Source organism: Leopardus geoffroyi, chromosome C1 (genome assembly GCF_018350155.1).
Source record: "Leopardus geoffroyi isolate Oge1 chromosome C1, O.geoffroyi_Oge1_pat1.0, whole genome shotgun sequence".
Taxonomy (NCBI): domain Eukaryota; kingdom Metazoa; phylum Chordata; class Mammalia; order Carnivora; family Felidae; genus Leopardus; species Leopardus geoffroyi.
The window spans coordinates 104,908,781-104,921,494 of NC_059328.1; the positions used below are offsets into that span (position 1 = coordinate 104,908,781).

The following is a 12,714-nucleotide window of genomic DNA, read 5'->3' on the forward strand; positions in this document are numbered from 1 at the left end:
AGGACACAAAGTCCAGAGTAACTGGTGTCCAAGGAACGCAGGGACAATCATCTTAGAATCTCTAATGGGAAAGATGAAATGGGACGAACCTTAGATGTGTGGTTGTTTAGAAAGGAGCAAGAATGGCAAAAGCTAGGTTCTCAGAGATCATTCAGAACCAGCTCCATTTTTCCTGCCTAGGTGTCACCTCCCAAGTGCATAATACGAAGTCATGGCTGATTTTTGTTTTATTGGTCTGTGAGCTTTAGTTTCTCTTAAGAAACTGAGCCAACAGGAGAGGGCTCTGTACAGCACCGAGTTTAACACCATCCCCACTCCATGAAGAGATTGAATCTTTAAAAAAATGTTTTTATATAATGTTTTTATTTTGTTGATAGAATCCTGTATGAGGGAAAAACTTTTGATTAAATTTTTTAACTCTCAACAAAATGAGCACAGATTAAGGTAGGAATCTGGAGGCCTATCCTATAGTATACTTGCTGCATCAGGGCTGGGGTGGAGAATGTAGGGTGGAGGGGTAGCGCTGTCTTCAAAGGGGAAAAATAACCCTAAGTATTTCCCTTCTCCAATAAAAACCTCAGTAGACACCCCCCGTGCCCTGGATTAAAGGAACTAAGTGCACTTATTTAAGCCTGAGAGATACCATCCCTCAGCGAGGGTTACGGGATCTGCCTCCCCCTTCACCCACGTACCCTTCCTTAACCAAGGAATTCTTGCTCATTTTGGGCCAACGTCACGGACCCCTCTCCTCCCTTCTCCTGAGCACAGTAATTGCATGGGCCTACCTCTCCCCCACCCCCTCATCTTCCCAAAATACCACAAACCAACCAGAGTCTGTTTTCATTCCCCAGGCATTATTCCTTCACCCTCCATCCCACACAACCACCTCAAAGAATAAAGCAAAAACAGTCTACTCATCCCTATAGAAAAACATCCATGGACTCAGGGTCCCTCATCCTTAGAATGGAGAATTTTTTTTAATGCCTCAATAAATAGTTACCTTCCCAAATTAAACAAAAATAATTTATTTCTGAATAAAAAGCCATAGGGCCTAAATAAAGCCCTGTTTTACCATACTCACCCCTAGGCCACCCCCAGAATTTCCACGGTTTTTATTTGAAAAGAGGCCAAAAGGAATTGAGATTGGTTAGTTTATAAATCAAAACAAAAACAAACATGACACAAAGTTTCTGTTTTTGTTCATTTGTCCTCAGTTTTTAAAAACAAAAGTATTAACTAGAATCTAATAACAAATCAAACCCAAACACAGCAGTCCAGTGGAGAATCAAAACTTTCCTGGTTTTATTCTCTGGGAAAACCCCTGGTCTGTTTCCACTTTTATTGGTCCAGGCCAGAATCCTATGCAGTAGACGGCACCTATGGGAAAGCAGGGTGAGTGTGCAAGGTGTGAGCTGGAGCCACCTGTTGTTCGGGTGCCCTCAGGGGACAGTGTTTCACGAGGTGGTAGTCTCACCAGTGTTGTTCTAACCCCAGAGACGGAGTGAGGTGAGCAAGGCACTCACTTTGGGCACAGAATTTAAAGGGTGCCCCAAAACTCAATAAACCAACCTACTATCTTAGTGCAGTATTTTTTGAAAATCAAGACCAACGTAAAAAATCCACAGTATCAAATCCACTAAGTACCAAAATTTTAAAGATAGGATTCAACCTGCTCAATTCAGCTTATTTCCCTCACCCTAATCTCAGTCCCGTTGGATTCTGTCTTCAAGATTTTGGTATTTTATTCATTATGGATATTTTTGCATTATTTTTGAAACACTGTGTTAAAACAGTATTCGTCTTAATTACTGAGTTTTTCAATACCCCTTGCATTTTGTACCCAAGGGAAGCGCTCATCTCCTACTAGTCCCAGCCCTGCCCAGAAATATATACATCCCTTCCTTTGGAACCTATCTCCTTTGACCTCATTGCTTCTTTAAAACCATCCTATTTTCAAATAAAAGCCTAAGTATTAATAGCTATAGGAAATTATTAAATCAACAGACATCAGATTTAAAAAATAAGTGACCTTCAAGTTTGCTGAGGAGAGAGTAACCTTGCTAAATTGTGAGCAGTTCCAATGAAGAGGATGGTCTTGATGGGCTTTGTTACCAAGGGGTACAGTGGGATGACAACTTTCCTGATTGGGCAGAAGCAACATATGGCAATTACAGGTCTCCAACACACACATCCAGCCCTCGTCCGGTTTAGAGCAAATGTGGGGATTACAGTCCATGAGATGGGTTAGGAGTACATATCTCAAAAGAGAAATCCACGTACAGAAAAATAGCCCCAATTAACACTCTGGACACTTAAGTACACTTATTCCCCTTCTTCGTATGCACCCAGGAGTGTATACAATTGCATAGTTGATTTTTTTCCCCCAGAAAAAAAAAGAAAGAAAAAGGAAAATTGGCCCAGGATAGGTTCTCCAGTTTAAAGCTCTTAGAAATGGTGCTGGCCAGAGTGAAGGCTGGCGAGATTTGTGCTTTGTGCAAAACGCAAAGGGGCTTCCCCTTCTGTGTCCATAGGCCCACTCCACCCCCTGGGGAAAGGGGTTGAGTCAGGGGAAGGGGGAAAACCCAAAGAACATATCAGCTCATTGGGAGGAATCTGTGATCTGTGGTTACAGTTCACTAAAATATATTTCTCTAACTACCTTTTTTATAAATTGCCCCTAACCCCTACCCCCCACGTTTTAACATCAATCCTATTATCAAAAATATGTCTTCTTACAAAGTATTTTTTTTAATTATTTTAATAAACTAACCACAGATTAAGGTCAGCTATGGCTTAACAAAAGAAGCCGGGATGTTAAGTTCATTCTCCAAAAGTAGAGAGGAAGGAGAAAGAACCACTTAAATAGGAAAAAACAAAAACAAAAACAACCACTTTTTTAAAACGTTTTTGCTCACTGGGGTCTTTTTCTTTTCCTTAAAAACAAAAAAGTCAAAATAAGTTGCTTTCTACAGAAATGCAGCAGCAGAGGATGGTAGTGTTCTATTTAGGTTTTTGGTTTTGTTTAAAACAGTCCGGCCAGAGGTCTGTCCTGCTCCCACCCTTCCCGGGGTGCACTCAAACCTCACTGTGTGGTTATTGCTAAGTAGTTTACAAAAGGATCACCTGTGCACCCGCTGCCTGGCGAAGATTCAGCCCACACAGCTGCTCTTCTTGTCACTCCTCCCTTCCCCAGAGGGAACTTTTTTTATTTAAATAAAATTAAAGTCGTTTAAAAAAAAAAATCACAATCTTAACTTAGCTGAGGCTCAGCCCTCAAAAAGGATGAGGAAAAGATAGAGGGCGATCAGCAAGACTGTTTAGAAGGAAATAAAACTCGAGAGGAAAAGGATTCCCCTTTTAAGTTCTTCCCTTTCCCATCTCAACAAACCAATTTCAACTAACCCCCTCCTAATAAGCACCTGTGAGCACACATTACTGCCTAGTCTTTCCAGATCCTTCAGGAGGAAGAATTTATCCAACCCTAATTCCTACCTTAATTCAAACCAATAGCAAATTTATCTAATTTCCCAGTTTCCCTCCACACTCCCAACTCCACCGTCATGTGCTTTTTTCCAACCTACAAGGACTTTGGTCTGTTTTTTCTTTTATTGACTGAGAACCTCCTTTGCCTGCTCCCCCCCCCCCTTCTGCCCACCTCCCCACTCCCACACACTAAACCTTCCCCTCTTTCCCTTAGGTCCTGGGGTGTACCCAAGCAGTTATGAGACAGAATCAGCATCTCCCCGCCCCACCCCATACTTCCTCAGTCCCATCAAGATTGGCAAAGGACCAGTGGAGCCCTCCAGGCACCGTCTGGCCCTGCCCTGCTCTTGCCAGCCTGGCAGCTCTCGAGCGCGCACCCACTTCAAAGTTTCCAGCCAGGCTCCCACCAACGTTACTGCATTTGCCCCATTTGCATGGGGGCTGGGTCTTGATGAGCCAATTAGTGGAGCTTAACTCTCTTTGTTTAGCCCCCTTGCCCTCCAAGGTTCCCCCACTCAGAACCTGTGCACCAGCAGCTCCCCACCGGGTTCCCGCTCCCTCCTCCTCAGTTCTTCCCTGTAACAGCAGGAGCAGAAGTTGTTTGTCTCCGGGTGTCCATAGAAGCTGCAGTTCGGTTGTTTGCATTTGGTCTGGGCCGGAGGAAGCCCCCGGGGACCTCCAGCCCATCCATCTGGCTCCGGGGGCTCTCTGTAGCCGTTGCTATAGGAATCAGCCACGCGGAAGGGGAGTGGTAACAACGCACCCCTGTGACCGCCATCCTTGGAGTGACTGCCTGGCTCCAGAGAAGGGATGCAGTCCTGATGGGGGTAGGGTCGCCCTGGAGGGCACTGTCTGGGGAAGGTGGCATATGGTGGTAGGCCTCCCCCACAAGGACCCCCTGCCAGCTGCCGCCGGGGCTCCTGGCAGTGGACCCCAGCCCCTGTAGACCGAGGGACAGTAAAGCCCCCGGGGTAGCCAGCAGAGAATGCCATCGCCTTGGACTCTGCTGGAGGGGCAGTCAGCAACTCCTCCCCACCATCTGGCTCTGGCTTTTTGGCTGGAGGAGGCCCGCCGCCTAGCCCTCCATTCAGGAGCTTCCTCTCTGCTTCCTTCTGCTTCTGCTCTGCCAGGAATCGCTCTTCGGCATCAGAAAGGTAGCGCTGGATCATTTCCTCCTGATACTGATGACGGTGACCCATCTTCAGGGTTCCAACAAAAATAAACTTCCCCTCCCCTTGCATTGCAATCCTCATGATGCTCAGGCTTTGCATCACCTCCTGGCTATACTTGCTCCCTCCGTTACCGACAGACTCTGCCGTGGGCTTCTCAGACACAGGCCCGTCCCCAGCTGCCTCCTCCTTGCCCCCCTTCCAGCTCTTCAGGGAGTTCTTCTTCTTCTTCTCCAGTGTCTCAGTGCCGCTGCTTACCCCCGCCCCTGCTCCCATCCCTCCGGGTTTAGAACCCTTGCTGTGCATCAGGCCGCCCATGTTCTTCTTGAGCTTGCTGCCCAAGGTTTTGCCAAAGCTGCCCAGTTTGTTAGCCACGGAGTCTGCTCTCTTCTTGTCTTTCTCTCGACCTCGTTTTGCCTTCTCTTTCCGCTTGCTGCCCTCATTGCTCGTGGAACTGCTGCCGACGGACTCTTTGTCTGATTCCCCAGACTCAGGAGTGGACCGGGGCTCATCTCCAGCTGAGGCTGTGGGGGACTCAGGTTGGGCCAGAGGAGCCTGAGGGGAAATTAGAGCAGTGTTATGGTTGTCCCATTGGTCTGGTTGAGGGAAGTCCCCGGGGACCCCTAGCTCATACCTCTGGCTCATGGGGCTCGCTGCAGCGTTGCTACAGGCATTAGCCAGGTGGAAAAGGGCTGCTAACCCCCCTATAAACCCCATCCCTGGAGAGCCTGCCTACTTTCAGAGAAGGGCTGCTGTCATGGCAGGCGAGGGGTTACCTAGGAGGACACTGTCCTTTCTCAGCTCCAGTCAGCTCTCCCATGGACCAGGGAGCGATGTGTCTACTAGCTAACTTTCACCTCGCCCCCGCAATTTGACTCCCTCCTGTAATAAGGAGATGTCAAAGTGAAGCCTGAGGCTCTTCTGCAGCAATGAGCAACTAACACAATACACGGCCTCTGGGTAAGGAGGAAGAATATCCATAGACACTAGAGTGTGTCCTTTGTTATAAATTTCTCTATACCAGATTCTGCCCAGAGGTAATCTCAACAAAGTCTTGACTAACCATAGCCAGGTCTGACCATTCTGCATCCCCCAAACTTTTAGACAGTCAGCACTGGAGTCCGTCAGTTTTCCTTTGCTCCTGTGTTCCTGCTCTATGCATAATGATGACAGCCTCCGAACCTCCTGGATCGAGATCTCTTAAGCTATTCTGTCTCCTCTTGTACCCACCACCACAGAGGTCTATATATACAAGGCTTGGGACAAAGTAATGACCATCTCAAGTTCACCAAAGTATCTAGGAAACTTTTCTTGAAGAATGTGTTTTAGTATCACAAAGTAGAGCTTGGCTGGAGAGGAGCTATGGAAAACAGAGGGCACTAACAGAAAGGAAGGAAAAAGTGTCTTTTGGAACTTACCCAGTTATTCCTAACCTTGAATTACAAGCTACCATTCGGAAGGGATTCAGAAGGAGACCACCACCAGGTCTCCTTGGCTTCCCTTCATTGCAAATGAGGGCACAGAAGTCCTCACCTGTGCATCAGAGGACACTGGGATCCACTTCACATTCATGTAGCCATGCAGCAGGTGCAATTTGACCTCTAGGGACAGGATTACACTGTGAGGAGGAGAAAAAGAATTAAAAACATACTGTGACCTTTAAAAGGCAAAGCAGTATGAGCCAGCTGGGAGATAGGATGGGAGAGGGCTACATGGCTTGGGACTCTGATGAGGTTGGGTTTGAATTCTAGGTCCACCAATTAGTGTTTCTATGGCCCGGAGGCAAGCCACTTCACCCTCCCTAAAACTCAGTTGGGGTTGATAATGGGTGTAGATAACATCTACCCTGTAGGGTTGTTATGAAGATTAAAACAGTATTTGGAAAGGACCCAGGATAATGTCTGGAATACAGGAAATACTAAACAGTAGCCATTATTACTGCTGCTAGAATAAATATGAAGAGGGAGTTTTTGATAGGTAGGTGAGAACATACTTTAAAAGCCATAAACTCTGAATTTTTCAATCAAACCCTCTCAATTGGATCCCCAGGGTCAGGGAACCCAAAGAAGGAAACACTGTGTCAGAGGGAAGGGCAGAACTTTTTTTTTTTTTTTTTTTTTTTTTAATTTTTTTTTCTTTAAATTTTTTTTTTTTTTTTCAACGTTTATTTATTTTTGGGACAGAGAGAGACAGAGCATGAACGGGGGAGGGGCAGAGAGAGAGGGAGACACAGAATCGGAAACAGGCTCCAGGCTCTGAGCCATCAGCCCAGAGCCTGACGCGGGGCTCAAACTCACGGACCGCGAGATCGTGACCTGGCTGAAGTTGGACGCTTAACCGACTGCGCCACCCAGGCGCCCCTAAATTTTTTTTTTCAATGTTTATTTATTTTTGGGACAGAGAGAGACAGAGCATGAACGGGGGAGGGGCAGAGAGAGAGGGAGACACAGAATCGGAAGCAGGCTCCAGGCTCTGAGCCATCAGCCCAGAGCCCGACGCGGGGCTCGAACTCACGGACCGCGAGATCATGACCTGGCAGAAGTCGGACGCTTAACCGACTGCACCACCCAGGCGCCCCAGAACTTTTATATTCATACACTGTTCCCTGGAAGCTGTGGAGGGCTCAGGTAGAAGACTAAACCCACTGGGGGGCTTGGGGGAGGGTGACGAGCAGGGAGAACAAATCTTTCTGGCTATTTAAATTCCAGAAAGGCAACAATCCAGAGCAAACCACTTTGGCCAATTATTTAAAAACCCCTCTCATGGGGCACCTGGCTAGCTCAGTCAGTACAGCCTGCGACTCTTGTAAGTTTGAGCCCTATGTTAGGTGTAGAGATCACTTAAAGGGTAAAATCTTTAGGGGCGTCTGGGTGGCTGAGTCAGCTGAGTGTCCAACTCTTGATTTCAGCTCAGGTCATGATCTCATGGTTCATGGGTTTGGGCCCCGAGTTAGCCTCTGCACTGGCAGTGAGGAGACTGCTTGGGTTTCTCTCTCTACCTCTCTCTGCCCCTCTCCCATTCACTCACTCACTCTCATAAATAAATAAATAATCAATCTTTAAAAATTTTTTTTTAAAATAGGGGTGCCTGGGTGGCTAAGTCGGTTAAGCATCTGACTCTTGATTTCAGCTCAGGTCATGATCTCATGGTTCATGAGATCAAGCCCCGCATCCAGCTCTTCGTGGCATAGGGCCCGCTTGTAATTCTCTCTCCCTCTCTCTCTTGCCCCTCCCACACTCAGGCACAGGCACGCTCTCTCTCTCTCGCTCTCTCAAAATAAATAACCTAATTTTTTTTTTAAATAAATAAATAAACACCCTCTCACTTGGGCTAGGAAAAAAGTGTGATTTGATTTTTTTTTTTTTTTTAATGTTTATTTTTGAGAGAGAGAGTGCTGTCGGGGGAGGAGCAGAGAGAGGGAGACACAGAATCCGGAGCAGGCTCCAGGCTCTGAGCTGTCAGCACACACCCCGATGCGGTGCTGGAATTCAAAAACCGCGAGATCATGACCTGAACCGAAGTCAGACGCTTAACCGACTGAGCTGCCCAGGCGCCCCATGATTTGATAATCTTGATTTTCTGATCACTGTTTGGGAGACTGTGGGGTGTAACAGCAGAACACCCTTCATAGTATAAGGAAAGACCAAGTTGAGATCCCAGATTCCCATCTCTTTCGTGGGAAGACAAGGCAAGCTGCATGTTGCAAGACTCCTGGTGCCCAACACGTCCCCCACTTTTCCATCTTCCCCAAAACACTGGAGTCAAGATGTAACTGTCTTCCCTGTGGGCTGAGGAGAAATTCCCAGGGAAATGGACGCTTTTTGTGGAAGAGACTGCAGCCACCTAGGAGGTGGGCCTGCCTCACCTGGCCAATCGGACGTTGTCACTGTCATCTCTGCCCCACTCCCAGCCCTTTCCAGGGTCCACAGCAAAGTGCAAGGGCAGCAGCTTATGCTCCGAATCCGTGAGTGGGATCACAGCTGGGGAGGAAGAAACATGTCGTCAAGGAGTCTTCTTGAGGAGAGAGGAAGGCAACTGAACACAAACGAACTTCATTAAAAAGGAGGCTGAATTGTATCACAGGTCTCTAATGAGCTCGCTTCTCAGGTTTCACAAGTGAAATCCCCAGGCATTAAAAATGAACAGACTGGTTTCCCCTTACGAGCCAGCACACAATTTAGGCCACTAATCTCCATGACTCCCCAGCAGTCAGTCAAGGAACACTCACGATGTTCTTGCCAGTTAATGTGGGTTCGAGGAATAAGGCAAATACAGCAAAGCATCACTTGGAAGTTTCTGTGTCCTTAATACATTCACTCTTTACTCCAGAATGGGGAGCAGTAAATACAGGCAGGTTACTGTGTTCTCCCCAAAGCTGTTCTTAAAAACAGTATTTATTTTTAATTTAAAAACCCCGGTTTATCTTTAGCTTAGTAAAACCATATCAATGTGTGTGGTCTGGGTTTGTGTGTCACTTAATTCTTTCCTGCTACATTCTCTCCCATTTCAGTTTCTCCAAGTGAGAAGAAAGCACCAAAAGACACCACAGACACCAACACTGCATTCAGCACCTTGTTCCTTGGTGGTCTCCTTCTGCTCCATGGACACAAGTGCAGAAAAGTGGGCCTGATCATAGGCGAGCACCAGAGGGGAGCGGTGACACTGGCTGGCTGGGACCTCCAAAGGCAGATAGATTCCCCCAAAGGGAATAGGGGCAAATGCTGCAGCAAACCACAAAGATTGTTATTCAGGATGTGTTCCTGCCTACAGGGTAATCCCCACACCCACTCTACCAAGTGAGTTCCCCCCTTTCATTAATTCTAACCCCTTGTTCATCATTCTTTCCTAAGAAGCCTCATCAATTAATCCCAACCACTTTGCTCTTAATCTCTTGAGAGTTTTGCACTGTTCTCATGTATACCTTGCTTCTCCCCAGGGGTCTACGTAGCCCCTTCCTTCCCTCCTCCCACTGCTCAGCCAAGGCTCTGCAAACAGAAGGTGCTCAGGGCATGAGGACTGACTCACCTTCCCCACCAGAGTCCCTCAGCATGGTGTCGGCCACAACAACTATGGGCCTCCTAAGTACATGGGCAAGGACAAAGACGTGGAATTCTTCTAGGCTCTCATACACGGGCTCCTCTGAGCTCTCCACCCTAGAGTTACAGAAGAGGAGATTGTGGAGGGGAAGGGGAAGAAAACACAACAAGACGCCCTTGAAGATCAGTTGTGCAAAGACAAAAAAGAGCTGGTTTTCTCATCTTAAGGCTGCCACGGACATACCTGATTATGTTATGCTACCATGGCTATTTCTAATCCCATTTCACAGATGGGGAAATCCAAGAAAAGAGATCTGAAGGCCCTAAAGTTAAAGTTGTATTAGGAATCTGGAGGTAATCCCTCTGCTAAAACCAATCTTGTTCAACAGCCTTCCCCAATTCGCTTTACGCTATAGCTCAGTACACAGCTGTGTAGTTCCGCTTTACCCACTACAACCACCCACATACCATATGCATCATGTCCTACACAAACAAAAGAAACAAAAATTCCTCTTCCAAGGTCCATTCCGTGAAGAACAGTATCTCACTTCACCATCTACTAGTAGCCTAATCAGAAATCTGGGAAATATTTACCCTTTAATCTTCAGTTAATCACCTGTCTTGACCAATTCCATCTCTTCCGTGTCTCTTGTATCTACCTCCTCTGGCCTGTCTGCAGTCCACTGCTTAGTCACACCCATGGCCCTCTCTCCTGGATTCCCACAACTGTACCCAGTCTCACTGCCCTCCACTTCTCCACCCACTCTGCTGGCAGTATGTTCAAATACACGACTTTGGCTCCCGTCACTCGCATGCGCACAATACAGTGGCTTCCTGCCCCCTGAAGCAATGTTATTCAACACTGGGTGCTTGGGACAGATGCAGATTTCTGGGCCTGAGCTCAGTCCAACTCAACTGGACTTCCTTAGAGTGAAGGTCCCCAAATCTGCATTTAAAAAAATTCTTTAACGTTTATTTATTATTGAGAGACAGAGAGAGACACAGCATGAGCAGGGGAGGGGCAGAGGGAGGGGAAGACACAGAATCTGAAGCAGGTTCCAGGCTCTGAGCTGTCAGCACAGAGCCCGACGCAGGGCTCGAACCCACAAACCGTGAGATCATGACCTGAGCCAAAGTTGGATGTGAGTCACCCACCCAGGCGCCCCTCCCAAATCTACATTTTAACAAGTCTCCCAGATTATTCTTATGCACAATAAAGTTTGGCTAGGTTATCATTTTTAACTTTGTGTTTCAGAAAATTTCAAAATTTTAAACATTCACAACTAGAAAGAATATTACACCTAGACTTTCATGTGTCCATCACCCAGCTTCAACAATTATAAAACACACGGTCAAGGTTGTGTTCACCTAGACCTTGATCTATTTCCCTGTTAACTCCCACCCACACCCCCACCCCACCAGATTATTTTGAATCAAATCCTAGACATATCATTTCATCCATAAAATCTCCAGTTTCTATCTCTAAAAAATAAAAGACATTTAGGGGTGCCTGGGTGGCGCAGTCGGTTAAGCGTCCGACTTCAGCCAGGTCACGATCTCACGGTCCGTGAGTTCGAGCCCCGCGTCGGGCTCTGGGCTGATGGCTCAGAGCCTGGAGCCTGTTTCTGATTCTGTGTCTCCCTCTCTCTCTGCCCCTCCCCCGTTCATGTTCTGTCTCTCTCTGTCCCAAAAAAAATAAATAAAAACGTTGAAAAAAAAATTTTTTTTTAAAATAAAAGACATTTAAAAACAACCACACAACCATAAATACCACATTTCAAAATTTTAACAATAATCAAACATGTAGACATTGTTTACATTTCCCCAACTGTCATAAATGTCCATAGGTTCCCACTAGTTGATTTGTCTAAGTGTCTTTAAACTTAGGTTCCCTTTCCCTTTCTATTTTCCTTGCAATGTATTTATTGAGGAAAGAGAGTTGTCTGTCCTGAAGTTTCTCAACATCTGGATAGGATATGGTTTTAATTCCTTAACATGGCACAACAGAAACCTCAGCATAGCACACGAAACTGTGGTTACCCAGCCTAGTCTATCACTCTATACTACATACTCTGTATTCTGGTAACGCCAAACTGCTTGTAGTTCCTAGAACATACCATGCTGTTACACCCTTCTTTGCCCTTGCAATGGCCCCTCTCTTTCCTTCTAACAATCCTCTTAGCCTCAAGTTCTTTGGACACTGAGGACTCAGTAAAGATTATTTTCTACTCCCCCACTTAGCCATACTTACCCACCACAGTTGGCTCCGTTGGTACCTAGATGCATGCGGGGTTCACTCGAGGCAAGCTTGATCAGCTCATTCCATTCCTTCTGCCACTCATCCTCTGTGTAAACCAGCCCTGACTGTGTGAAAGACAGGCAGGAGAGATGAAGCAATTAGAGGCTAGGTTCTCAAGGCAGTAGCTGTTCAACTCAGTCACACTGTCCCACTGCCTATTCTCTTGGCCTTGGCTTATAATGTGTACTACAAAGTCACAACTCTTCTCCCTTTCCTAGTCAAGATCCACAGAAGTTTCGGCTCTCTCTCACACTTCTTCTTCTTCCACTCTTTTCCAGCCCATTGCGGTCTAGCTTCTGTTTCTTTCCTCAGCCTACACCCCTTACCCCATTTACATGACTTCACCTAACCAACTCTGGCAAAGGATAATGACCTTCTAATTCCCAAATTCAGTGGATTCTTTGGTTCTCATCTTTCTCAGCCTTCACACAGATTTCAACTCCTTGTTAAACTTCCTTTTCCTTTAGCTTCCACAATACTACTTTCTCCTATCTCTCTCAACTCTGTCCACCCTAGCAATATTGGTGTTGTGTCAACAATATCAGCAGCCTTGCTCCCTTCTGGGTGATTTCTTCTACTGCCATAATCTCATCTACTGCCATCTATATGCTCAGGACTCTAAAATGTCCCCTCCAGTCCAGACTTCGTCTTAATTTCTATATTCATATCCAGCTGCCTACTGAAGATGGCTACCTGCCCATGACTATCTCAAACTCTATGGAGTCAA

General features: G+C 46.5%; 1 protein-coding gene across 1 annotated transcript in view; it reads right to left on the reverse strand.

Annotated features, from left to right (window-relative positions):
* Window positions 1-344: 344 nt before the first annotated feature.
* OTUD7B (OTU deubiquitinase 7B) overlaps window positions 345-12,714 on the reverse strand; it is a 55,158-nt gene continuing 42,788 nt past the window's right edge. The window contains exons 7-12 of the mRNA XM_045478990.1: window positions 11,940-12,052; window positions 9,678-9,805; window positions 9,224-9,373; window positions 8,518-8,632; window positions 6,186-6,270; window positions 345-5,207 (exon numbers count right to left, since the gene is read on the reverse strand). Coding sequence (XP_045334946.1) covers window positions 3,999-5,207; window positions 6,186-6,270; window positions 8,518-8,632; window positions 9,224-9,373; window positions 9,678-9,805; window positions 11,940-12,052 — 1,800 coding nt within the window. The 3' untranslated portion in view covers window positions 345-3,998. The remainder of the gene's footprint in view (window positions 5,208-6,185; window positions 6,271-8,517; window positions 8,633-9,223; window positions 9,374-9,677; window positions 9,806-11,939; window positions 12,053-12,714) is intronic.